Source organism: Electrophorus electricus, chromosome 4 (assembly GCF_041902795.1).
Source record: "Electrophorus electricus isolate QZ-2024a chromosome 4, ASM4190279v1, whole genome shotgun sequence".
NCBI classification, from domain to species: Eukaryota; Metazoa; Chordata; class Actinopteri; order Gymnotiformes; family Gymnotidae; genus Electrophorus; species Electrophorus electricus.
This window is the reverse complement of record NC_137500.1, coordinates 15,352,501-15,379,135: the sequence shown is the minus strand read 5'-3', so window position 1 is coordinate 15,379,135 and position 26,635 is coordinate 15,352,501. Positions and strand designations below refer to the sequence as shown.

At 41.4% G+C, this 26,635-nt stretch overlaps 2 protein-coding genes across 6 annotated transcripts in view; one reads left to right on the top strand and one right to left on the bottom strand.

Moving 5' to 3' along the window:
- The window catches only part of ptpro (protein tyrosine phosphatase receptor type O), a 53,278-nt gene extending 50,652 nt beyond the window's left edge, over positions 1 to 2,626 (bottom strand). For 3 of the 5 annotated variants that reach the window (XM_035523652.2, XM_035523653.2, XM_035523654.2), the window contains exon 1: positions 2,099 to 2,626. In XM_035523652.2, the coding sequence (XP_035379545.1) occupies positions 2,099 to 2,173 (75 nt within the window). In that variant the 5' untranslated portion in view covers positions 2,174 to 2,626. Of the gene's footprint in view, positions 1 to 76; positions 175 to 2,098 lie in introns of all 5 variants that reach the window. The other 2 variants (XM_081712599.1, XM_081712600.1) reach the window with 2 other exon arrangements.
- Positions 2,627 to 5,726: 3,100 nt separating this feature from the next.
- rerg (RAS-like, estrogen-regulated, growth inhibitor) overlaps positions 5,727 to 26,635 on the top strand; it is a 26,341-nt gene continuing 5,432 nt past the window's right edge. The window contains exons 1-3 of the mRNA XM_027026093.3: positions 5,727 to 5,891; positions 8,891 to 9,066; positions 26,616 to 26,635. The exon at positions 26,616 to 26,635 is cut by the window's right edge and continues 37 nt beyond it. Of these exons, the coding sequence (XP_026881894.1) occupies positions 9,006 to 9,066; positions 26,616 to 26,635 (81 nt within the window). The 5' untranslated portion in view covers positions 5,727 to 5,891; positions 8,891 to 9,005. The remainder of the gene's footprint in view (positions 5,892 to 8,890; positions 9,067 to 26,615) is intronic.

Below are 26,635 nucleotides of genomic sequence, written 5' to 3'. Positions count from 1 at the left end.
CCCAAAATGGATCATTTCATATGGTGCCCTTTCCTTGATTACATTGGAATTCCATGCACTTGTCACGTCAATTTACCACAGTGTTGAGTCTGGCAGTGAGGAGCAGGTGAATGGGACAGCCACGGACTGGTTGGCCCCTCTGCACAGGGAACCTGGAGGGCCGAACCAGAGGTTCTGCAGATCACAAAAACAGGCTACAAATTGTTATGTACTATGTGCTAAGTATCAGATAGCACCAGGTATATCAGTGTTTAAACCCCTGGCAAAGGAGTATCAGGGTTTAAACCCCTGGCAAAGAAGTAGAAACACTGTCATTAGGACTATACTCTAGCAGGCCAACTCTTCTGCACTAAAAGCCTTGCTAAACTGCACTGCATTGATGTCTATGTATATGTTAGTCTAATTGCTATGTGCACTATATCGTCATTACTGTAAAAGAATTCCACCTCTTGCCACGGGTGTGCTGCTGACAAATGAAATTTTACAGCCTCTAGACACACATTCATTTCATATTGCCAAAAGTCACCACTGTTACAACCCATACAGGAGTAATACACAATCATGTTTGGGGACTCTGACCCCAAATCAGTCTCCATTCTGGCCAGCACTCGATTATCCATGCCTGAGTGATTCACAGAGCACTGTCACCATGGATACCAGGCTCAGGTGTGATTGTGAACAATGATGTCACCAACAGGGAGATAGACAGCTTTAAATGTGGTTAAAAAAGTGATAGCCTATAATATATTTAAGAGAAGTAATCACTATTGTAACGTTTATATAATGTAATTATAAGGATAACTGGAGACAGTTACTAGGTGTGCCTATAACACTATTTGTGAACAATTTTACTTAGTGATATAGGGGCTGAATGTGACAAAGAAAAAAAAAAACAGCTTTAAATTCAATGTGACATCTAAATCAGAGAAAAAGATATATGTTTCTGAATATATTATATGGTTATATCAAAATAAACTCATATCAAACTATATTGAAATAAACCGATGGCCCACAATATCTCCAGCAAATTATTGAAAAAGGGGGATATGTAAGGCTCTCAATAGAAAATGTAAATCCAAAGTAAAGTAAATGTTTTCAAACAATGTTGCATAGTTTACACAGTTACGGGAGCTTACCGTTGTCATATTCACCTATGATTGGTGACCTTCTTTTTCAGCAAAAATGCTCTCATTTACTGATGCCTTTAAAGCCGAAGTAATATAATATGTTGTGGTATTTCTAAGGAATAATTACCACACTGAAACGCTGATTTAACCCCAGGGACGTGGGTGCTGAAGACCTAACATACAGAACATTTAAATTATCATGTGCAACTATGCACATCCACCACTGGTGTAAAACAATAACCAGAACTATCTCCATAAATTAGTAAACCATACTGAGAGATTATATAAAATAATCTATTTTGCTTTCACTAGTAACTGTCATCTGGTTCTGTTTCATATGACAAAAATCTAATTGATGTGAGCGATTGGGAAAAAGATCTGTGCTAAACTTTTTCACCCTAAGCTTTATCTGCTATGAAATGTTTTCTGGGCCTTTTATGTTCTGCAGCAACCAGGTATTGATTAGGACGTCATTATTATTATTTTTTTTTTTTGTAAAGCGAAGATCTTACGTGCAATTGATTCTACAATATTTTCAAATACAGTATTTGGGCTCTATTCCATTTTTCACACAGAAGGCTTTGTGACACTGCTCAGGAATACTTGTACCCGGCTCTATAGTTTGTAGTGGCAGAAGCATACACAGACATTACGCCAGATAGATTCAGCAGGATGACCCAGTTTTGCCTCGAGAAATACCAGGCTGGAACTGCGTGCCAGAGCGCGTCATATTTAAAACGCAAATGAATTCAACTCGATTCTTGAGAGGCTGCGGATGTAAAAGTGGCCCATAGGCAAGTACTCGGTACGCTTTAGGAAATTGTGTACACAAAATAAAACTAGTTCAAAGGGAATTGCTTAAGCAGTATTTCACAGAACGTCTGCTTGGCAATGCTAAACTAGACAGGGCATATGGCTTCCCCCGTTATATCTTGGGGGAATACGCTGCAAGTAAAAAGATGATAACCTACCTGGATGCTAAGGAGTAGGTAAAAAACGTAAGGCAGTGCTGAAGTCATCGTAGCTTTTCTCTTTTGGAGATGCATCGAAAGGCAGTGGTGCTTTTATTTGAGCTCACAGCGCTACTCGGTGGCTTGCACATCCGAACAATGGCGAATTTTCTGTAGCATCAGACCGCTGGCGCTCCGCTCGGTCTCTCACCCGACCTTAAGTGCACAATGGTCCGCTAGTCTACCCCCCAGGACGTTAGCACGACGTGCTACGGCTGTTCTTTGGCTCTATGCCGGTATCAGAGAGCTTGCACTCCAGCCATCTGCTACTTAAAAGTCCGATCGAGGTGATTTGAGCTTAGCATGAGCGACAGGTCGGGCGAGCTAGATGGGGAGACAGACGCATTGCTCATCGGTTTTCGGAGCAAAGACTACCAAAGCACACAAGCTGAATTCTTTCTCTGTCCCTCTCCTCCGACGCCCCGCCCTTATCAGTGATGGGGAGTAGAGTCAGAGGCGACGGGAGCGAGGCTTTGGAAATCTCTGCAACACGCTTCTCTTCTTGTTATTCTGGCTTGTCATTTCAGGGGGTAAAGACACAAAGCGGGTTATAAAGCGGTTGCAAACCACGAAACTTCGCAAACATCGTTATTTATAACGTCACCAGTTATCTTTCATATACTGAAAAAAGTCATAAAAAAGGCGGGGGAGGGCAAAAGGGTAGCGTGGTGCATTTTTGCCATAACCAAAGACAAACAGATTTTTCTTTTCCTTTTTGATTTCATTTTATTGTAATCTGTAATATCGATATGCATTTACTTAAGATAGCGTAGATAATGCGCAATGCATCAATCCTAGTTATATTCACGACATATAGTTGCAAATTCGATAGAAATTATTATATTTCATGTATTACCATGGACCATTGTCTCTATTTTTGCCTTCTTCTGTTGCAATCCCTCATCATTCATCATTCCCATGAAACCATGATCCGCTGCGTGGACCGATACCACTGAAGCAGCCTGGTGCCTCGTTATGCAAAGATCAATTACAAGCATTGCAGCTTGTCTTATAATGGCTGAGGTTTGAGCACTAACAGTTGGTCCTACGTCAGAACGAAACCTAATGTTGGTTGACAGTATTTGCAAAGCATGAAGTAAGCATCAAATCATTTTAATGAAAGGGAATCTTTTGTAGCATTGAAATCCCTACAAAGGTTTTGGTCCAGATTTGAAATGACTTACTGAACTTGTGCTTGTTAATGTTAAATGTTTTACTACCCAAGGCTTTTGACCTAGTTTATGAATGTTTTATATGTTAAAAATGTATATATTTCTGGGTTTAAATTAGACCTGTTTCAGACAGGCTGTCGTGACTAACCTGTTGTATATCTTGGAAGAAATATGTGTCTCGTACTAGAAGCACTGCACCACTGCTTTGTCATTCTCTAGAGGATAAGTCACCATTACACTACAAAGTTTGAGTTAAATGACATGTATTTAATTTCAATAATTTACATTTATTAGGCTGCACATTACAACCCATAAGTTTTCTTCTTTCAGTTCCATATTTAAGTAGATTTTTTTAGAGATGCACATCAGATAAGCATAGTTAAATTAATTTGGCCTTTGCCATCACTTCTGTAGACTGCTGTAGTAACGATCGTATTATTACTACAATTATGCAGAAAGGGAAAGGCTGAAGATTTAGAAGAGTATTCTATCTTCCTTTCTTTGGTGGCATAAACACAGATGTGAGGTCATTTTTCTAAATGCATATTACTAAGATCATAATTCAAAATGAGGCGTTGAGCGTACTTTTGCGCATAATTACATAGCCTATAATTACTTAGGATAGATAATGATATGTGGTAATGGCATTGTAATACTAGTGTATGTGTCTGTGGGTGCATGTTGCGCTTACTCAGCATGTCCCCAATATGTTCTTACATAACAGATTCACATTTTTGTGTAGTAGGCCTACATACAAGGAATGGACCTTAACCTGAAGTTCACTTGTTCAGATGGTAAAGTAAAATACAACCATTCCCCACCACTATCAAAATCGCTTGTAAATATGTGCAATGGACATTACACACTTTTAAACGTAAGTTTTCTTAATGTCCTTCTAGATTTACAAATTTATATGTGAAAAAAAGATTGAAAGATCTATGTATGACATGTCAACATGCTGTTCTGCTGTTCCAAGTCCACTGTAGGTGATAGCTGACAAGTTCATCATTCTTGGTCTTAAGTTGTATTTACGGCCCAGGACTGAAAAAAAAAAAGTATTTTCAAGGTACACGTGTTCGTATTTCTCAGTTGGAGCATACATAGCACTTTTTGATCACATCTCACATTTTGATGGCCATTACATAACCTCATTTTGACATTCTAAAGGGAACTACTGTTGACAAATGTCCTTCTTAGCGGTGTAGGCTACATTAGCCAAGGGAAATTTTAAAAAGTCAGTTAAACAGTCGGCCGTATTTTCTCCATAGTTATTCATAAAATACGATATAAAAGTGAAAGAGAGATGGAGATAATATTGGGACGACGAAGGCGGACTGCTCAAGAAAGTCCGCTCTACCAGAAAGCCAGCCTCCAACCTTTGCCAGCAACGAAGATTATTTAAGAGAACTGACCAATCACGCTCGAGCCGTCCCCATTTTTATTAGATAAATTCTTGGCGGCCATTGGCTCTTCAGAAGGGCTCTCCCTGCACGTTTGATGGCATTTGAACAAAGAGCATGTGAATGAGAGCTAAATTGTACTTCCGATGAATTCGGCTCTGTTTCTTTCTACTATGGCTGTACCCATAGTAAAAGCTCACAAAGCATACCGTATAGCATATCAACGCACCAGCCTCCGCATGAAAAGGCCACTATTATAAAATATTATAATGTGTTACAAATGATTCAAAGTACTGTTAACATTAAAAACAAGAAATGCATTACCGAACGTATGTCTCGATTACTTCTAAGATTTTTAATTCGTACATCTGAGCCAGGCAGTAGCCTATACTAATTTGCCTTTAAACGCTGAGGTCGTGACATCTGTTCTGTAGCTTCAAACTCACATGTTCCCATTTGTGTCTTTTAATGTTACGTGTGTTATTGCCCTCTAGTGGTAAATGCAGACACAAGCGCGCCAGTATAAGAAATATTAGATGTTACATGTAAATACATAGTCCCATTTAATAATTTAATATTTAAATTATTTAATAACTTAATGTAAATTGGCCTCTCTCTCTCTCTCTCTCTCTCTCTCTCTCTCTCTCTCTCTCTCTCTCACACACACACACACACACACACGCACACACACACACACACACACACACACACACACACCTTTCAGAATAAAGCATTATTTTGTTCACTGGCGGTAAATATCTACTCATAGCTAAGAACAATGTAATATATGTCCGTTCTGGGAACATAACGTGGACCATACCCAAGAACATCTTCGGAAATTAGCCAACGAATATATCTGTTTTCTGGCCACAGAGCATGTAAGGTTCAAAAGAGGGCGCCAGATACCTCCACACGAATAGTGGACTACTGGCATGTTAAGCTGCAGGCTTCTGTTGAAAAGCGGCTCCGCTCCATGTATTGCGACAGACCCTCGCTCAGAGAACCCCCCAGTACGCATTGCTTATCATTACTGTGCCTGAATTTTCGGAGCAGAGCGCCCTTCACTAGGTTACCGGTACAGCTGGTGGGTTTGGTTGCCCAGCCTGTACCACTAGGGGCTTAAAACCTACTTGGCTTCTATTTTTTTTTTAGAGATTTCACATTTTGGCAACATATTTGAAGGTAAGTAGATTTATTCATTCATTTGACAGCAATTTTCCAAAAATTGTGTTAAATGTCAAAAGTCGTCTATGTCATTCGACAGTGTCACATTAACGAACAAAGCCAACATGTGTCTTTATGATGGTCATATGCTAGCCAACAGTGTGTTTTCAATTCTTCATTAAGAATAATCCATGCTTCATTTGTGTTTGTTGCTATTTTATCCTCTGACGCATGGGTGTCCACGTCAGTAGTCTCTCATCAATGACACCTCCGAGGGTGTATGACAACACAAGAAATGTCCTGGCAAATATGACTAGCGCAAGTTGCAATGATTAAACTAAAACGATTAATGATTCTCGTTATATAGAACGATTCTTTGTTGTCCGTAAAACCGAACATGAATGTTTGTTTACGACCTTCGGTGATTTACAATTTCAGAATTAAATTAGTCTCAAAGTAACCTTCGGTACTTCGGTGGGGATGTGCGTGCAAGAAGTTCCAAAGAGCGCTATAAATCACCATGAGTTAATGGGTAGCCCCCCCCCCACATGATAAGAAAGCAGAGTTGTAGGCTTTGCTACCCCGTGCCCCCGTAACTTGTTCTAACGACGTGGCCTGTTCGATGCTGCTGTGTCCTTGGAGATGCCCGGGGCGCCCTGATTCACATTCGATCGGTCCTTGCATCCTACTGCCAGAGAGCTGAGTTATCGTAAAGTGCTCGGTCCCAGTCTGTATCTACGCTGACCACCGGATGCGCCAAAAGTGCGACACTGTAAACGAGCTGATGTTCAGTGCGCACGATCTCAGACGGAGGCGGAAAGAATCGACATAGCAAACTTTACAAGCTGAGAGAGGTTAGCAAACTTTAGAGAATTCCATGCGTAGGCATAAAACGGAGACGATTATTTGTACGTTGACCAAAGAGCTTATTTCATGCCTTTCATCCCATCCCATAGCTTTCATTTTTAAATCTATTCATTGTTAGCCTGAAAGAAAAAGAACAGGGCCCTCTCTAAAGGTAGCCTACAAGTTATGTAGTTCCAGTATATAGACTAAAAAGTTTTTATTTTTTTTGTTTTGTTTAGTTTTGGTTTTTTTTAAAGGGCATGTACTGTAATTTAATTTAAAAAAAATTGGGCATATAAGAGCTCCTTTCGTGTGAAGTGATCTCCACCCTAAGCTTAGTTAATAAATTGAAATCCTCTGATTACCTCCTCTGAATACTTCTGATTTTGTCTTCCTTGGACCTTGCTTTTATGAATATATCTTCTTTTTGTTAAGGTGTGCGACAGGACAGGAGAGTGAGATTAATATCTTCAATAAATATATATAAAGAGTGTGTTTTGTGCAGAAAGCATGGGAGCTGCATTTATTTTAAACAAACACCCCCAGACCCCCTTCTGTCCTACCAGAGATGTTACCTGACCATCAGGGAGGGTATGAGCGACCATCAGTGCAAGTGCTGTAAGCCTACCTTTGGGTTTCTCCCAAACTGCTCCAGATTTGTTTCATGTATCATCACATGACCTTCAGAGACCACTTAGAAGGCACTTAGCTCCATCTGTTACTGCCTTTATTGACGATATTCACCTCACTCTCCTGTCCTGTGCCATGTCTGAATGAACAAAGGCACAACAACACTTTTTTCACAACCACACTAAGAACTAAGTGGGAGTAATTACAGCGCTGTTTGTGAGGTCATGTGTTGTGTAGTCTACATGGCCAAGGTGTCGAGAAGAGAACTTTTGGTGTTTATGTGTATTTACATTCCATGGCTTCATGGCCATGGGAGGTAGTACTATATTGTATATTCTCATGGGCAAACCAAATGGCTGGTTTCACAAATTGTCTTCACAAATTGTATGAATCTGCCAAATCTGAATACCTGATGTCCTTGGAGCCTTAGATGGTTATACCCACAGTGAATTTATGAGCATTAATTGAAAGACAAAGCGACAAACATATATTTGCAGTGTTAAACGTACAGTATTGAAGTTGCATGCTGGTAACTTACTTCTGGTCACATGGTGAGGCACTGATGAGACTATGAAACTGGACAAGGCAGTTGTTATTGCAGTGTGAAGCTTACATAGTTACACACCTTCTCTACATCTACTGTAGATGTTGACTTTCCATATAAATAATATGAAATAATTTAATGCCACACTGATCTAAGAATGCATGTACCATAATGTAATTTTTAGGCTGTATTGTACTGCCTTACACAATACACACACCAGTCTCACAGGAAATAGAGCTGGCAGTGTGAAGCACGCTCCTATCATATAAGGACCTGGTAAAAACACTCCACAGAAGGGCATTGCTTTGAAACTTCTTAGAACTACTACATGCAGCACTGGGCTCCAAAGAAAAGTTCAGCGCTCTAAAGACTTGGTTTAAGACCCCAGCCAGGGTCAAATTCAAGACACTCTAAGCTTTCAGGCTGATAACACAGCATCCTTCACATAGTAAACACTTGCTTTGCAAGGGGCATGCAATGTACTGTTCATATGGCATACATCTGGTTTCTTTGGCCCCTCCAACAATAATTAATAATAATACTGCGTACACAGTCTTCTTTTCTTCAGGACTTTAGATAAATGTATATTTTGTAGCAAACCCTTTGTCTGCGACAGCACGAAAGATCTGGTATCATGTGAATGGCGTCCCGCAATTTACAACAAAAGGAAAATTGGCTGGTAACAGCGAATTAAATTAAAACGATATGACTATGTATTTTGATCCTGAATTAATAATTAAATGGTCATCCCTCACACACGCGCACATACGCTGTCACACACGCACCCTGCCCACGCCACGGATGAGGGTGAGTCATGATGTTAATGTTGTTATCACTGATGGAAACAGGGAATGATCTGTTTCGAGAATAATCAATTTGCCAGTCGTGCATTAAAAGAGCACTCCGTGAGACCCACGCGCCTAGACCGGTGCTCGCGGAACGAGCTGTTTGGGAACGCTTGGCGGCTTAAGTCACCGGAATGTGTCCGGGTTTGCAGGTGATCCCATCCTTACATGCCGAGGCAGAGATGAATCGATGAGGTGTCAGCGACGTTACACCCACAACTATCCGCTCTGCGATCGACTCGTTGTGCTGAAGTAAGTTCCCTCGCCATGGCGAAGAGTCCTGAGGTGAAACTGGCCGTCTTCGGAAGAGCAGGAGTGGGAAAGTCAGGTAAGAGTATGCCTTGAAATAAGATATGACAGTGATAAAAATGTTCAGATAGCATTTCCTGAAAGATTCCGACGGACGTTCGTTTATAAAAACATGCGTAATTTGACAGGAAAATATGTTAAGTAATACTTTCAGTCAAAGCTAAGACATCAGGCACCCAAAACATCCTTTTCCCTACAATTCACTCATGTAGTTAAAAGAGTACCAGCACTCGTTTGAACGTTGGAGTTTGAACGTTGGCAGGATGACAGGTGCATTAGACCCCTATAATTGTCCAGCAGAAAGGAATATATTAAATGAGTGCAGTTAAAAGAGAGCAATGAACAACACTAACAAATGAGGGATGCTTCACTGTGATGTATCTTTTAACAAAAACAATAGGAGGGGTGATACTCCCATAAATACAGTTCCATGTTAAGTGATGGGTAAATTATTAAATTACGTTTATAAGATGGATGTTGCCAGAAGGTGCTAAAATGCAAAAGACCTCTTTACTGATATCAGTCTGTTTTGTTTCTGGCATTCATGGTAAATGCCACCAATGACATATGGTATATGGTATTTGCTCCATATTTCTTTATAATCTTATATACCTTGCTTATAAAGCTTCTGTCTAGACTTTCATTAAAACAACTAGTAGAAAGAAAGCAGAAGAAAGTGAGCAGTGCCTTCATAACCTCTCTTAAAGAAGTTGTACATAATTAGACAGAGATATAGAGAGGTTAATTATTGATTGAGTATAAAAGCTTTCAAAAACATAAGTGAATTTACTTGCAAACACATGCACATACAAAAAAACAAAAACAAAAACAAAACAGTATGCCAGGTTTGAACTATAATTGTTCATTACTAATCATAAATGGTGTCATATAATTACAGTTTGGTTCAACTTCACAGCTAAAAACAATAACAGCCCTCTTTTCACAGATGGTGATCCAAAAAGAAAAGAACTTCAATAAATCACTCAGTTTGCTGAGGCAGGGCAGTTAAGAAAAATATGAAAAATAAAACACCAAATTGGCAATGGCTTTGCTTTGAGCACCCCATATACAACATATGCATTTGTGTTGCAGTATGAGAAAGAGTGATCTGGCAGTATGCAGTGTACTTTAATAAAAAGAAAGAATTTTGGAAAATGTCCTAACAGTGACACAATAAAAGTCTTTTACCTTTCTCATGCGGAGGGAGTAGACAATAAAGTCAAAACTCTGTGTCCAAATACTGGAAAATGGAATGTGGATCAGTGACTTTTTGTGTCCTCCTGTATATATGCTGAATAATAGAGGTTCCTGCATCACCAAGAAAATGTCCATTCCAAAACCTAAAAGCTGAAAATCAATTTACTTTTAATAATCAAATGTACAAACTAAATTTCATATACTTAAGCACAATTATTTGGCCCAGACCTCTAGGTCATGTTCTCATGAAGAGGGTCTCTCAGTTTTCAGCCTGCTGATTTTCACCTTGTTTTTTGGAGATGGAAAGAACTAAATACATGTAGATGGGAGGGAGTTGTGTGAGTCTGATTGCATGTGTTGGAGAGAGAGATATATATGACATCTACAGCTGAAAGGGCCCTGAACAAGTATGAATGCTATCTTCACAGAGCACAGTCAGGCTCTGCTGGCAATTGGAGGACGGGAGATATCGTTTACTAATTAGGAAATTGGTTCCAGGACAGAAGCAGGGACTAGATTGTATGATTGTGGTTAGAGAATCACATCAGAACAGGAGGTTGGTAGGCTTCCATGAGTAGGAAGGCCAGATTTCAGGAAAGCATACCAACCTGCGTGTTTTCCTGGCATCTCACTCTTTTTGATTCGCTATGTTGTTGGAAAAGCTGAGATCAGTTTCTATGTCCTAGAAAACACTTAATGAAAAAACATTTCTGGACAGCTTGACAAAGTTAAGTATTGAAAATGAGGTTGTTTAGCCCTCCCACTGTGTGTTCTTTCGTTTTAACTTCAGGAATGCATGGAGTAATCTCAGTTCATTTTGTTATCATTTTATTGAGTCTATATAGTGGCTTTTAAACCTTGAAGTTGAAAGTGTCTGTTCTAGGATGCACACATGCGAACACACATGCATATCCACACACAAACCCACTCCCCAACCTGCTTTTCATTTGAGGTGTGCCGTGGAAATAAGGTTTATTGAGTGTGAACCCATGGCCCCATAAAAGGCCCTGTCTCCTTCACTACTTCAACAGACACAGCAGCACCACTAGCTCCGTTCCCCCTTTCTCCATCTCTCCCCAATGCCAAGTCATAACAATAATAAAGCCTCGGCTTGCTGGCTGCTCCCAGCTGGAAGTGCTGCTGTTTATGGCTCTGCTGGCCATTGCCACTCGTGAATCACTTTAAATGCATGTACCTCCCTCGGCGGACATGCACCCTGGAACGCTAGCATTCTGAAGAGGAGGGGACAGTGGACACAGCTGCCCCGCAGCAGGTAGACCGCCCTTTTCCGAACACACTGACATACGGACAGACCACACAGAGCCAAGGCATGCTTAGCAGGGCGGCCTCACCAGGACTGTTATTTCATTTCCGAGTTTTGTTTCTGCCAAGGGCCTTTTTGTAAGAGAGAAAATAGAGAGAGAAAGTCAGCAAGAGACAATTTAGAAAGCACTGACTCATCAGCTTTACAGAGAGTGACTTTATTCGCTTTAACATCCTCTGAAATTTTGTTATTAAACCTCAATAAGAGTCTCCATTATTTTAAACATAGAGCTCTTTTGAGGCGGAGTGATTAGTAGCAGGAACTCTGCAGAGCTTATGTATACTTTGCAAGTCTGTCTCTTCACCCTGACTGGCATGCGTTCCCCGAGAGGCAGCGAGACAAGATTCATGAGAAACTATAGTGTAATGGACCCAAAAAGTCCAAACTACCTATTAATTCAACCTGAAACCATCTGTTCCCTTGATGAGGACAGATTAAGGGGCAGCACTTGAGTTTTGGCCCCATGAGCTTCTAAAGCAGGGGTTGCTGTGCTGCTGGAGGTAGTATTGAAGTATTTCAAACATGGCCCCGGCAATAACGACGCATGAATGATGGTATTGTGGAGATTTTATTGTTTGTGAATGGACTCGCTGGACTAGGTCCAGAGAGTCTCATCATCAAAACATTGTGTCCCAAGCTCACTTGCCTGGCCATATGACAACTGGAGGACAGTTAGGCAGGAGAAAACACACAATCCTCAGTGCTTCCCTTAATGGACGACAGCCAATGCAAGAAAAAAGGGCTCTTGTGAAGCACTAACATTAAAGTAATATATTACGCCATTAAGCCAGGCACCTGGGTTATATTTTTCAGGAAAAATTGAAAGTCTCAAAATAATGACATTCTTGATCGAAGTTGACGATACATTACGTCTCTGCCTTAATGCTTCCTGTGGTCAGGACGCTGCTCTGTGGCTGAGGAAAGAGAACCAGACGTGTTCATTTCTGCGAATTGGATGAAAGAAGGCATTTAACACGAGTTTTGGAGTGCCTCATTCTCTGCTGGTTCCTGACAGTGTGGCACAGTGTATATATCAGAGTTCAGCTAACTTTGATTCAATTTTGCAAGGTAGCAGCTGATGGCAATGACAGTAACATGGTTTGCTCTAATTTCTTTATCCTGCGTACATATCTTAGAGATTGAATTTTAGTCTGAGCCAGCCTTATTCAAAGAGATTTACATTTTTGCTTTTCATTTATAAAATGGATAAAAATGGCTCTAAAAACATGCTTTTTATTTAACTTACAGCAGCACACAGCATGATATGATAGAACTATTTTTTTTGTGTTTTGCTTAATATGGATATAGTTACAGTTATATAGTTATAGTTATGATTTCTAGTACATGCTTGCAATAAAAGAATAAACGTAAGTTAAATAATGAATTAACATAATACATAAAGTGGAAATGGCATTAGTATGTTATTAATAAAATAAAAAAACTCCCCCCCACCCCCATTTCTTTGTATCAAAGCATTAAGTAGAGCTTCACTTCATCTTTAAACATGGAAATGTATGAAGAGCAGTCAGGGGTGGCTGCTAGTTCATACCTGATGGCTTACTTGGCCTGGTTACAGTGTTTCCCAGCTTCAACATTACTCCTCTCAAAGGTGTAAGAAAGGAGATCGTTCTGAAATGTTCTTTCTTGATGCTACTGTTTCCAACGTTACTGCTGAAAATCGTGCATATAGGCTCTAACAGTATCTCTAGAGAGCAATGGAAACTCTTAAACAGGATTTTAAGAGTCTCTTGACTCTTCTCCAACCCAAGTGTTTATTACAGGTTGCAGTATCCAGCCAGGGATTGTCTGTTATAGCAGGCTGCAAGATGAATAAGATAATTAATGTACATTAAAGATCCATCTTACATCTTCCATTAAAGTGCATTTTTAATTTATACCTTTTTAAAATATGTTCCTCCTGTGTGATCTCAACAAGATCTCATTTTACTTCCAAGAGCAAATTGCATATCATCATTTCATCTGTTTTTATTCTGGGTACTGTAAGAATGGTTTCTTACCAAACCCAATCCCAATCAAAATTACAACCCCAGTCCCAAATCTGATCTGATCACCAAAAACGCATGCAAAGTGTAAAGAGAGCCAAAATTTCTTCTTTTTCCCCCAATATGGATTGACTGATTAACACCCGACACCCTACAACTGTATGCTGCATTGTGCTTGTTTTTAACCAGCTTGCAAAGTTCACCAACATTTGATTTTGTACTCTTCTTAATTTAAACTATAGCTCTGTGTTTCCACTAACTGATATTTTAAAAATCACATCACTTACTGTCTGCATTGATATTCAGAGCTCCCTGTCTGACCTCAGAGACAACATTACCTTGTGGATGTCCCCTCCTTTCCTAAACAATGATAAGACTTGCGTTACAGCACATATTGCATATTAGTATATTTAATCTCAGTGATCTCAGTTTCACGAACTGTATCAGTGATAATTGGAAAATTGTATACTGTCATTTATGAAGACTATGACATTCTTTCCACTGTCAGCTGTGAGAAACATGCACATTCTTTTGTAGCAGCTTGACTGGAATACTCTAATATTGTCTTCTCTAGCCCACTCATGAGCTCTATGAAGTTCAGAATGCTGCTGGCAGAATCTTGACAGGCACATGAAAGGGATCAGATAACATCAGCTCTTAATCCCTTCATTGTTTATCTGTATTGTTGTTAAGATTAATTTAGTTTTAGTTTTTTAGGACTGGTATCTTGGATATGGAATAAGCCAAGTTTTGGACTAAACTGTAATGTAAGTGGTGATGCTGAAGTAAAGGTCCTTTTTAGGGTAAGTTTTTGAACTAATTATAGTCTGGGAAACTGGCCCTAAACAGATTTATTATTTACACCAACTACTTATTATCCAATTAATTATGTTCAAACTGATATGCTGAAATGGGAAAAAAGTGTACCATACACATCAGAAGGAGATAAATTGGCATCCACACACAGTGTTACCACATCCCTCTCATCACGCACACTCATATTACACTGGCCCTAAGCAGGACTGAGAGGCTGCAGCCTTGATGTGGATGGACCCATGACTCATCAGGATCATCATGGTGCAGCACAAATGGGGAACTCATCGTCACAGTGGCCCTCTTGATATGGAGAAAAGGCTCAAGAACAGCTAGTTCACCCAGGAAGTGGCTCGGCTCCTGGAATCCAGCAGTGGGTGGGTCACCATGGGTGTCACGGGGTCATGTGGGACGTGAGGTGTTAATCCAGCAGTGGGTGTGACACCATGGGTGTCATGGGGTCATGTGGGACATGAGGTGTGAATCCAGCAGTGGGTGTGACACCATGGGTATCACGAGGCCATGTGAGCTGTCCGAGTGTGGTGAGGGTGCCTGTTCGAGCAACAGTGCAACCAAGGACAGGGTAGAAGTAAGGCAGAGCAAAATAGGAGGGAAAAATCATGGCACTGAATGGATTTTTTAAATATTAGGTCTCAGCTGCTTGCCATGTGCTGCTTAAAGATCATGAGTTGATTTCACACTATTGTGTGAGAGTACCCCTCTCGCAACTGTTTGGGTCGAGACTAGCTTGCCATCATCCCTGGCTCTAGCTTATGGCTAGGCGCTGTGCAGGTGAGCTGTTGCTTTGCAGGCTGGCTGCTACAGAGTGCCTGCTTCAAATGAAAACCAGATGCCTACCAGATGGACTGCACAGGCTCCCAGAGGATCTGCAGTAATACTGCTCATTTCTCATTTTGCCATGTTCCTGTGGCTCTTGCTACAGCTCTTCCTGTTTGCCACTGTCTGAGTTCTGCTTTGGGCATGGCATGACGGAGGAGTCTCTGGCAGGTAATAGTGTGCCGAATCACCTGGCAAAAATGAGGCCAGAAGTGAAGGAGGGCACTCAAAAATGACACCCTGCTTATCTGTATGTGGGCCGTGGGTATGAAGGTATGTTGCACTGTTTGGGGGACTCAGACATACCAGGCAGGCCTATGCTTGCTTGCTACTGATACCAATCTGTGCATATGTATGTAGAATTACTATTTGGTAGAACAAGGCCTTCTGTCAGTGTGTAATGTGCCTGCAGGTGGTTAGCACCTCATCTGTTCTGTCTAAAAGGAAGAACTGTGGAAAAAAGAAAAACAGATGGAAAACTGGCCTTTAAGCCTGTCAATTACTGGCAGTCTAGTGCACCATGGCACAAAGCATCTGTCCACAGATGCCTACCACTGCTGGGCTCTAATAGAACAGTGCTTGGGCCCAGATTTCATCCTGTTCTTTGCTTCTGCCTCAGAGTGCATTATGTATCTAGCCCAGTGCTAGACTAACTATTTCTCTGTTTATGTTCTGATGGAATAGGATGTCCTTGGAGCTCAATTTATCTGTGTATGTATGTGTGTTTCTAAAAGGTCCATTCTCCCCATGAATGTCCTGTCTACCTGTTCCTTCACTCAGCTACCAACCCCAATACCTGTGGGTAGACAGGTATATCTCAGAGATGTTTCCTGTGTCTTATTAACTTATTTATTTATTAGTTTATTTTTACTAATACAGTTTTATTGGCATTTGCAAAGCAAAGCTGGACATTATGTGATGTTTGCCTTTATAGATGACTGATTCATTATCATTGTGCTCTGTTAATCACGTCTTTCAACTTTGAAGAATGAAAAAGCTCTAGATTTTTAATGATGCTGCTATTAAGCAATTTCTCTTTTCATTTTATACACTGGGGATTATATGTCTGCCAGGGCTGAATTAGCGGCCTTTTCTCTTTTATCTAAGGAAGAACTCAGGTCTTCTTCAGTACGTTGTTAGCTGTTAGATAAAGCTTTTAAAGAAGCCACCTTCTCCCACACACTTGTACATTTGCTGTGTAATTCATAATCTGGCACTGCAGAGCCACTTAGTGGAGGCACTGATGATGGTGTCTAAACAATATTAATAATAAAAAAAAAACTAAAAAAAACCCTAATATATATATATATATATATATATATATATATATATATATATATATAGCTTTTATCAATTGCTTAAGCACAGTTCCTGACACAGGCTTTACATTTTCAAAATTATATTTTCAATTATATCACCAGAACAAATCCCCTACATAATGCGGGAACTGGAGCAAGCATGTATGTCTTGATAGAGAAGAAAATGTACTTTGCCAAAAGATGTAACATAAAGGTGCAATGACATTCACATCAGATGATTCTTGAAACACTACATACCCTATTTTACATTACAGAATTTAGCTGACACATTTATCCAAAGCAACTTACAATTATGACTTGAACAATTGAGGGTAAGACACCTTCCTCAGGAGCTCAACACTGGCGAGGCTTGAACAGGCAACCTTCTGCCTACTAGAAAAGTACCTGAGCTACCACTGCCCACCACTCCAGATACCCTTCTGGAATATTCAAGAAGCCATATGACCCATGCAAAGCAGTCATCAAACCTTATGACCTGTAAGATGTCTATGTATACCATTATGGAAACACCATCATATTTACAAAGTTGGTAGCAGGCATTTGATATAAAAGACATATTTTTACTTTCCCTGAATGTAAATATACCTAGCACTAGAGAAAGCTCCTGTAGCTCATCTGGTTGTGCAAGGTGCTAGTAATACCAAGGTCCTGGGAAACATGCATGCTTACATAGTGATAAACATGAAAGTTGCTCTGAATAATGCCATAAATGAAAGGTGAAGAATGACCAGAGGAAGGCTTCATGCCTTTCTTCCATTATGTAGTTTTGTGCCCCTTAATTCAGATGATGTACCTTTATGGGCTGGCCAAACAGTAACCCTACCATAAACTCCAGCTTTGGGAGACTCACAATATAGAGGCATTTTTGCTGAGATCAGGTATGACTGACTATGGTATAAGCAGTTTCTATATTTATTACCTGTATCAGTACTGACCTCATGTTGAAACTCACTGACAACACTGATGCAACTTAATTTCTGTCAAATCAACATTGTTGCATAGAATTACTGACAAAGAATACTACAAACAAGGTCTTCAGTGAGGTCCCTAAGGACTGGACTAGAGAACTGAACACCAGAAAGGATGATGAATTACCTGACATCACTGGTTAGAGTCTGGATATTTTTCGGAAAAACCTTAACATGGAACTAGAAGATAAGATCAGAACACGAGAGTTTAATTCCCAGCATTTAGCAACTGCTTCGTTTCATTGTCATTATTGGATCATTTCACCTTTGTCTTTGAAAGCCAAAATGAATTGGTATACCCATGATGCATGGTTAGCTGAATGGGAATGAATACAGCGTTCCTGTTGGAAGCGCCGGTCCCTCCTCCCTCTGTGACAATTGTAAGCAGTGTCCTTTACACCTTTTGAGGAGTGTGAAACTGTACCCAGTTACACAGCCTGCTTAAGGTGCTAAACGAGACCTCTTCTCAATGGTACTCGCCCTTTCCTCATTGTACCCATGTTCCCAAAGAGCTGCAGGCACAAACAGGGCAGAGCAACAGTAGATGGGCCCTACAGGACTTTCCAGTCAAAAGATGAGGAGCACACAAAGAGCTTTTAAAAGAACCACATATGTGATTCACCACCACTAAACTAGGGTGAAAGACTCTCTCACTCAGCCGTGTTGAAGATCACATGATTAGTAGTTGGTACATTATTCCATTGGGCTTTTCAACATTATGGTTTGTGTTTGGTGCTGGTGATTATTGGGGTTATATATTGTGTACAGTTAGAGTTATGATAGTTCTGAGGTGTGCTATGATCAAATAAAACTGAAAATGCTCTGGGATGCATTCATGAAGCAAAAAAGACACGTTTAGACTAACATCACGTTGCAATATTTTGTTTATGATATCGTTGAAGTGTGTGATGTGTGAACATTATACTGCTTCTGTATTCCCAGGGAAACCAGCCTTAAAAACAGATATATAAAGTTTCCCTGGATTCAGTTTGAAGCATGTTAAACTTGCATGCAATGTTTTGTTTCTGTAAAATCCACAATTAATCTTCATATGACAATGTTTTTATTTAGTTTCTCCAAGCTTTGAACAGCACTACAATCACATGAGAGAAAAATGAGTTGATTAACCTAAAATAAACACAGGTAGACATAACTTCCTAATATTTTAATGAGCTATGAGTAATAGTTGTATTTCAGTGGGTATAATTGCTCGTTTGACTTATTAGATTTAGCTGTGACTTCTAATGACTCCTTTGAAGAAATCATTATTAACTAAACTTGGTAGCACATGCCCTAATTCAGCCATATTGATGATAGAAACAGAGTGAAGTTATTGGCCAGTGAGTTTCCAGGTGAATATTAAGGGATTAGATTAAAAATGGAATAGCAGTTGGGTACCCATGTGACATTTTTGAATGGCAATATTCATAGACATGGTGTGTGTGTATGTGTGTTAGGCACAAATGAAATGTCATCCATTCATCTATAATTATTTAGGTATCAAAATTGGTTAAAATCATGCAATTTTAACCAAGCAGTGAATAAATTCAGGATCAAAGGATGCAGAGCTTTCTGTGCCATAAAATGAGAAATATTGAGAAAATGAGAACCGCCTTGAGTTAGTACAGACTCAGTGAGTACTGTCTGGCTAGAGAGACTGGCAGACATAAGAAATCTTGGCTGCCAAAGAGCAGTTTGCTAACAATGTGAAGAAAACTAAACCAAAACAGAGTTGCACTTTTTAACAGAACTCTTAAAATTCTCTCTCTTAAAAAAAAACTTAAAAAAGAGATTCGTGAAGAATTGTTTCCAAAAAATAATCCTAAATGTCCCAGATTCAACAGCATCTCTAATGTTCACAAGGAGTGTTGTACACTAATAGCACAATATGTCCTAACCTACCAACATAAAAGGGACAGTGAGTGACAATGTTGATACACACATGCAAACGCACAGGAGAGAGAAAAAAATTTCTCATTATTTATTTATACCACTTTTTTGTCCAATTGTAAAACATTACATAGTTTAATCTTAATTTTCCTTTCATAAATTATATAATGTTCAGTTTATTGTTGCATTATCATTGTTGTGTTATTGTTATATTATTATTGTATTATTGTTCTTTAATACCTTCATACTTGGTTACCCAAGCTTTGACTATACAAGTGCACCATTATTTGTTATACAAATAAAGCACCTTGAATTGAATTGAATTGAATTGAGAAAGAGAGAGTGAGATGTGGGGTTAGTTTTTCTTAAGGAAGTGCTTGTGGTTTGTGTGTATATATGAAAATATGATCCATGATTTGACAGGATTACTTCCAAATAAAATTGTAGGAAAAGCTATTACTACTAGACCAGCTTCTTTGCCTTAAACGTAACCCTCATATCTTCTCCTAGGCACTGGTTTCTGCGGATTTCTACAAACATGCAATCATCACATCCTGTTCACTGAGATGGGCCCCCTGCTCCCACTGCAGCCTATAGTTTTTTTATTACTATTATTTGTATGGCTTCGTCCTGTTGATGCAGCACATTTATAGAAAGACTGGAGACAGCAGGAAGGATAGAGACGTGTCCGAGAGTGCATCCGCTAGGGTGCGTGGGGTTCTGGGAAATCTCCTGCAGAACGCTGGTCTCTGGACAGAAGCCTATGACCTCTCTCTAGGGAGAAGAAGTGGCTTGAAACCATGCGAAAACATTGACTCTGTTTATGTCCTGTACCAGTGTCCACTCGTCTCTGTGACCCTGGCTGTTGTGCTGTCTTTTAGATCTGTGAGCCTTGTGCTTGCTCCACCGCTGTGAGCACAGAGAGAGTGGGAGGGCTTCTCCATAAGACCAGAGATAGTGCTTTGGTTTAAAAAAAGACCATTTAGTTTTTTGCCAAAGAAACACTGTACAATAGATTCAATAACCACACCAAATATCATATTGCAGTAATATAAGTATGTCACAAAACACTCATATACTGGATGTGTGTAGCCTCTTTTGTCATTCATAGTTTTGGTTAGCCATCCTCTAGCCCTTTGTCAATGGTCAGTTTCCGACCAGAGGACTAATGTTTGTCGGATGTATGTAATTTGTGGCTCACTTACAGCCAAGCAGTAGCATTAAGATATGCACCAGCCCACAGCAACACTGCTGTGCCTGATAAACGTCAGCTTCACCCTCACAACCACGCCACTGTCACGTCAGTTTTAATACTCTGCTGAGACTACTCCGCCAACAAGGCAACATCTGACTCATCCTGGTGACATAAGGCACTTACAACACCCAGTAATGTCATGTTTGCTGTGGGTGTTCATTCTAAATTAAAGGATTAAAAATAAAAAGACCACAGTCTTTTCCTTTCCATAACACATGGACTAGATGGCAAACAAGTCAAATGTAATGGAAAGTTTTGTGTGCACTGGCACGCACTAATCATTCAATCAGTTCAGGGCATCAGGTAAAAGGTATATCAGAAGGATGTCTTCAGCAAAGCACAGCGAATGGCCAGTCATTCCATTGTGCTCTTATTTCCTGTGCAAAGAGAAGCCTTGGGAAATCTATGAATCTTCCCCCAGGACTGACTGCCATTAATTTCCTCTGGTGGGGTTGCAACTACGATTGTGGTGTTTCTGGTTTTACAATGTGGTAGAGAGCTGGTGTGTTTTTTGTTTTAGTGGCTACGAAATGGGAATGTGAAATGGCCTTATTAAAAACATTGTGTCCGTTTGGAAAAAAAAAAAAGACAACACTTGTAGTATACATTATAGATGGGTGCATGTATCTCAGATTTATCTCAGATATCTCAGATCAGTTTGTGCTGTAACACTGATTATTTTACTGTGCAGTGATGCAAATGTTCTATCATGCATGATCAAGATTTATTTCCTTAAACTAAGGGCACAATTATAACCTCATAGTCAGAGACAGAGAGATAGATCTACATTACTGTATTTGTAATGGAAATGTAGGCTATTCAGAGCCTAAGAATCAAAGATTATTTAAAGATCGCTCATAATAAATAAGTCTATATAACTGACCCAACCCGAAGGGGTGCAGAGTTTCATGGGCCTGACAAACTGAATCAAATATGTTCAGTCAGCTGCATGCACTCCACGCTCAACACTTGTGGCTGTGTGGGCTTCTAATTGTACTGGCTTTGTTTGCTATTAGACTTGCGTACTGCATATGTAATTAGACTAAGCCTAGATTAAAAACCAAGGGAAAGAGAGGCTGAGTGTAATTGCCTCCCACAGTGGCTCTGGTGGCCCACAGCACACAGCTTAGTGTTCCTCGCCCTCTTTTTTAAAAAAAAAGGTCCTTTATCAGCACATGAGCTGTGATATGTGATAAAATCGCATTGAGGGCATGACACTTTCCACATCTCACTGTGGTCAGCATCGCAAATAAGTAAGTAACCTAAAAAAGGTCCAAGAAGAAGCCAGGCAACTAAAGCACTAAGTTTTTGGTTGTGTTTTAATAACGCTGTCTTCCAGGTCTCAGTGTTATGTCTTGCGATGTGCTATTCGACGCAGTCTGAACGGAGCCAGTGAAACTCTTTGGCAGAATGAAATCTTTGGAAGGATTAAGTCTTCGGAAGAGGCATGTGCTGAATAACTGACCTGAACTAGCTTAATGTAAGCGCAGAGAGAGGGTGTTGTCATGGTACGGCCCCTCCCCCCAAACGTCTACCTGTGTGTGTGTGTGTGTGTGTGTGTGTGTGTGTGTGTGTGTGTGTGTGTGTGGCCACGCCCCCGTGTTTCACACCTGCTCCTCATTGTGTTGATAATGTGAGCGTATATAAGTCCTTTGTGTAAATGTTAGTATTGTCAGTGTTTGATCCCCCGATGGCCTTAGAGCTATGTTGTCTACCGTGTGTCTAAATAAACATTTTTGTGTGTACCACAGCTCCTCTTCGCATCCTGCTAAGCCTCACAGAAACACTGACCGCTGAAGGATGCCAGGAAAGAGGAGCTAGAAGAAGAAAGGGAAGAAGGCGTGTAATCGTTCTTCCCCAGCCCTTGTAGGGAAACCCCCCATGTTCTTGGGAACTCTCCACACCGGTACAACAGGGGAGAGTGCTCCTGGGAAATTTGGGGGAGGGCATTGAGTGTAGTACGGACTCGGTGGAGCACCGGAACGGGTACGATGGTGACCAGTTTCCGGGGTCCGACACTGCGGGGGTCATACTATCCATACTGGGACTACGGGGAGTATGAGTGGAGTGAGGAGTGTCAAGACATCAGCCTCTGGTCAAACTCGGAGGTCTACTATTTGGAGAATCCCGTAATAGAGGTAGAGGAGGCCCTTCGTGAGGATTCCCCGTCTGTGACGGACACATGGTCAGCAGATTCGGAGAGAGACGAGCCTCCAGCACCCAAGGTTCTGCCAAAGGCATGACGCACTCGAATCAGCAAGCTGCCCCGCGTGACTCACAAAGAGGCGGTGCCATCATCGTCTGAAGACACTCCCTCACCTGGGGCACACAGCCCCAGGGCTCACATGCTTGCACGCAAGCCTCAAAGAGACAAAAAGGAGGCGTCACCAGTGCCCGCCCCAGAGACAGGCAAAACCACTGGTGCGCCTCCTAAGGCATGTGTACCAAAGCCAGAGAAGCTGTCGCCACCCAGCTCAGCAAAAGGTGATCCCCCACAACAGAGTGAGACTCCGAGCCAGCTGATGACCGGGGGACAGGCTGGGGCTCCTGCCAGCTTCCCCGGACTTATTCATAACTCATTGTTTAATTACATGCATGTACCTGCCCCGGTCACTGTGTCAGTCCCAGTCACATTTAATGTATCCGTCGCTTTGTCTCTATTTGTGTCTGTGCCTGTGCCCGTCAGTGTGTCCGTCCCTGTGTCTGTTATTGTTCTGTCTCTGTCCTTCCCCCCACTGTGCTGCTTGCACTGACCCGTGTCGGTTCGCTCAGTCCTCCGGCTTCGCCATTCGGCGTGCGTTTTGGGGCCGTAGCCCGATAGGCTGGTGCACCGGGAGTTGCGCCATTGGGGAGGGGCTCTGTCACTGTACATCCCTTCCCCCCAAACGTCTACCTGTGTGTGTGTGTGTGTGTGTGTGTGTGGGCACGCCCCCATGTGTTTCACACCTGCTCCTCGTTGTGTTGATAATGTGAGCGAATATAAGTCCTTTGTGTAAACGTTAGCATTGTCAGTGTTTGAGTCCCCGATGGCCTTAGAGCTACGTTGTCTACCGTGTGTCTAAATAAATGTTGCTGTGTGTATCATGGCTCCTCTTCGCATCCTGCTACGCCTCCCCCCCTTCAAAGGTGGCACCAGTACTAGTACTTATGGATTGATTCTCCTTTCACATGAATCTCCTCTGATGTTTGCATAGCTGTGGTTAATAGAAGACCCCAGTGGACAGGCTGGGCAACCCTGATGCAGACACGTTCTTGGTAGTGCATATTCCATTAGCATGGAAGAGCAAGTAGCTGAGGGCACTGAGAAGGCTCTCCATTCTGTCCCTTCTCAATGATGCCTCTTCCAGCGAATCTGCGCTTTGTAACCAAGTTCCTATTTCTCTCCTGCCACTGTCACTTGCCACACGAGAGGCTTTGACTTGGAAAGCCCTGACAGCCACTGTGGAACCTAAGCAGCACCAGTAAAGGGCTTCCCAAAGTTCCTTAAAGATGACTCACACCCAGAAGGTCTCAATTGTCTTGCATCCTCCAAATAACAAATTTCCTCTAGCCCATGAAATCTGTCTTGTTTAGGGGCCAGCTGTCGTTCTGAGATTGCCTTGGCTTTTGATACAAGTTGGCAGGGTTAGCATGACGCTTCATTTGATAAGCAAATCAAACAGACCGGATGGATGAAGGACCAACCCATTGCTCAACTGGTAATGGTCATTTTAAGAGCAGAACTTGCATCGGGCTGTGTTTGGCAGTGCATAACAGAGGAAGAGTGCAGCTGTAGCCTCACAGTGAACTGAGCGGCTATCAGAAAGTGATTTAGAAGAAGTGGTGTAGTCTGGGTTTATTTATCCCTGACATAAAAAAGAAAAACGATGGAAAACATGTCTGGAATATACAGGAAATAAGATACTGAAAGTTTAAAGGCACAAAATTGGTTCAAACATGGCACCGACCTCGAGAACCCCAGAATGTTGTTACATGTAACAAGTACAGCCATCATGTGAACATCCTTTACCTTGCATACATATTGCTTTTTTAAAGCTAGCTGATTATGAAAAGGAGACAAAGATGGGTGGTCTTTTTAGCTTTATAGCAGAGTAATTTTACCCATAGTGTCTGCGAAGGGTGGGGCGGGGCTGTAACTATGCCACCTCACATGGGGAAAGAGATAGCCCTACAGACTCAAGCAGGCCCACTGGAGCCTATTCAGAGTCAGTCAGGCACATGACAAGCCCCTTGAAGAACATGGCTCAATGAATCATCTGAGCGGTAACTGGTACACCACCACGGCCCCCAAACAAAGGAGCACAGTGAGGCTACAGGGACACACCAGAGGAGCAGTGGGTTTTTGCTTTCTGCAGTAGAATCACCTTGTGGCACTCAGTTCAGAGAGAGAAAGAGAGAGAGAGAGAGAGAGAGAGAGAGAGAGAGAGAGAGAGAGAGAGAGAGAAAGGTAGATAGACAGAGTGAATAAGATAGAGAGAGAGAGAGAAAGAAAGAGACAAGCATAGAATGAGTGAGATGAGCAAGGTCAAATGAGAGAGAGAGAGAGAGAGAGAGAGAGAGAGAGAGAGAGAGACAGACAGCTAGCGAAAGACAGTACATTCTGTTCCCCAGTAGCCAAAGTGTCTTGTCTCATTACTCATTGTTCTGCTAGACCAGGAAATTAATGGAGGAGTAAGAGGAAGTTGGGAAGATTGATGAACAACCTCCAACCATGAAAGATTGATGAACGATTGATCTTCATACATGTAAGGACACAGCAGGCCTGGATTGTCCTGCCCACTGATACATTACAACTGTGTGTGTGTCTACATGTGATACAACATGCCCATCAATACACCAGCCACAACCTGGGTGAGGAGTATTTGCCAAAGGAGTCTAGAAAAAAACAAACAAATCAACAAACATTAACATACGAAGATGTAGGCAAGTGGCAGCATGAAACCACATGTCAGACGTATGGGGGCGGGCAACCGTCTACTTGGTTGCTGTGAGCTGTCCTGGAGTAGAACGGTGTAACAAATCAGTAAGCAGGAGGAAAGGGTGGGGTCAAGGCTGGGGTCAATGCCAGGGTGCAGGCAAGCAAACCACCGGTGAGATCGGCAACATTCCACGAACGCCGGTAAAAGAGGTGGAAAACCCGGCCGACTGTGGTAGATGGCTGCCAGACATCAGGCATTAATGTGCTTCCATTCGTCAAACTCTGCCTAGGTATTCTCTGGTTGCGCAGGCTTGACAGTACAGCTGCCAGTTACTCTGACTCTGGTGATTGTTCATATACTATACAAATGGCACCCTTAAAATTCATTAGTTGGTTTTGGGCTGCAGCCACACAGCTTCGTGAGAGGATGCGAAGGAACACTAAATTTGTATTTACTGAAAAAGTGCAATTTTACTCCACCAAAATATTTCACCGAAAACAGCCAACCTTGAACACTCATCCTATTGAAAATATCTATACTTACATCAGATCTAGTATTTATCTCCTATATGCAGGGTATACCACTGAGAAGGAGGTGTGGGATTGATGCTGGGTCTATTTATAACCCACTCAGTTATACTCAGGCTATGGGGAGAGAAGATAAAGCCAATGTGCTTTCCATTTTCTGGGAAGTCCAGCCTTGCTGACAAGAGACTGTGGGATGAGTCTACATTTCCAGGTTTGCTTTCCATCACGGAGGCCTTGGACAAACTCTCCTCTATCCTTTCCTCCACCAGTCTCTTGGTTTTTAGTTATTGTGATTCGTCGACCTGTTAAGGAACCAAGACTAATCTAAAACAATGCACATTTTGTGCTGAAGGATTTCTCGATTTATAAATTTGCTTACTTTTTGCTGGTTCCTTTCAGCATCCAGGGCGGTCTCCTCGAGTGTTTTCCATTATCGTTCCGCACTCGGGCTGATTGCGCACAGCTATTGTGTAAATATAATCATGTCTGTTTCTTTCTTTACCTCTCTTTCTTCAGCCCTGGTGGTGAGGTTCCTG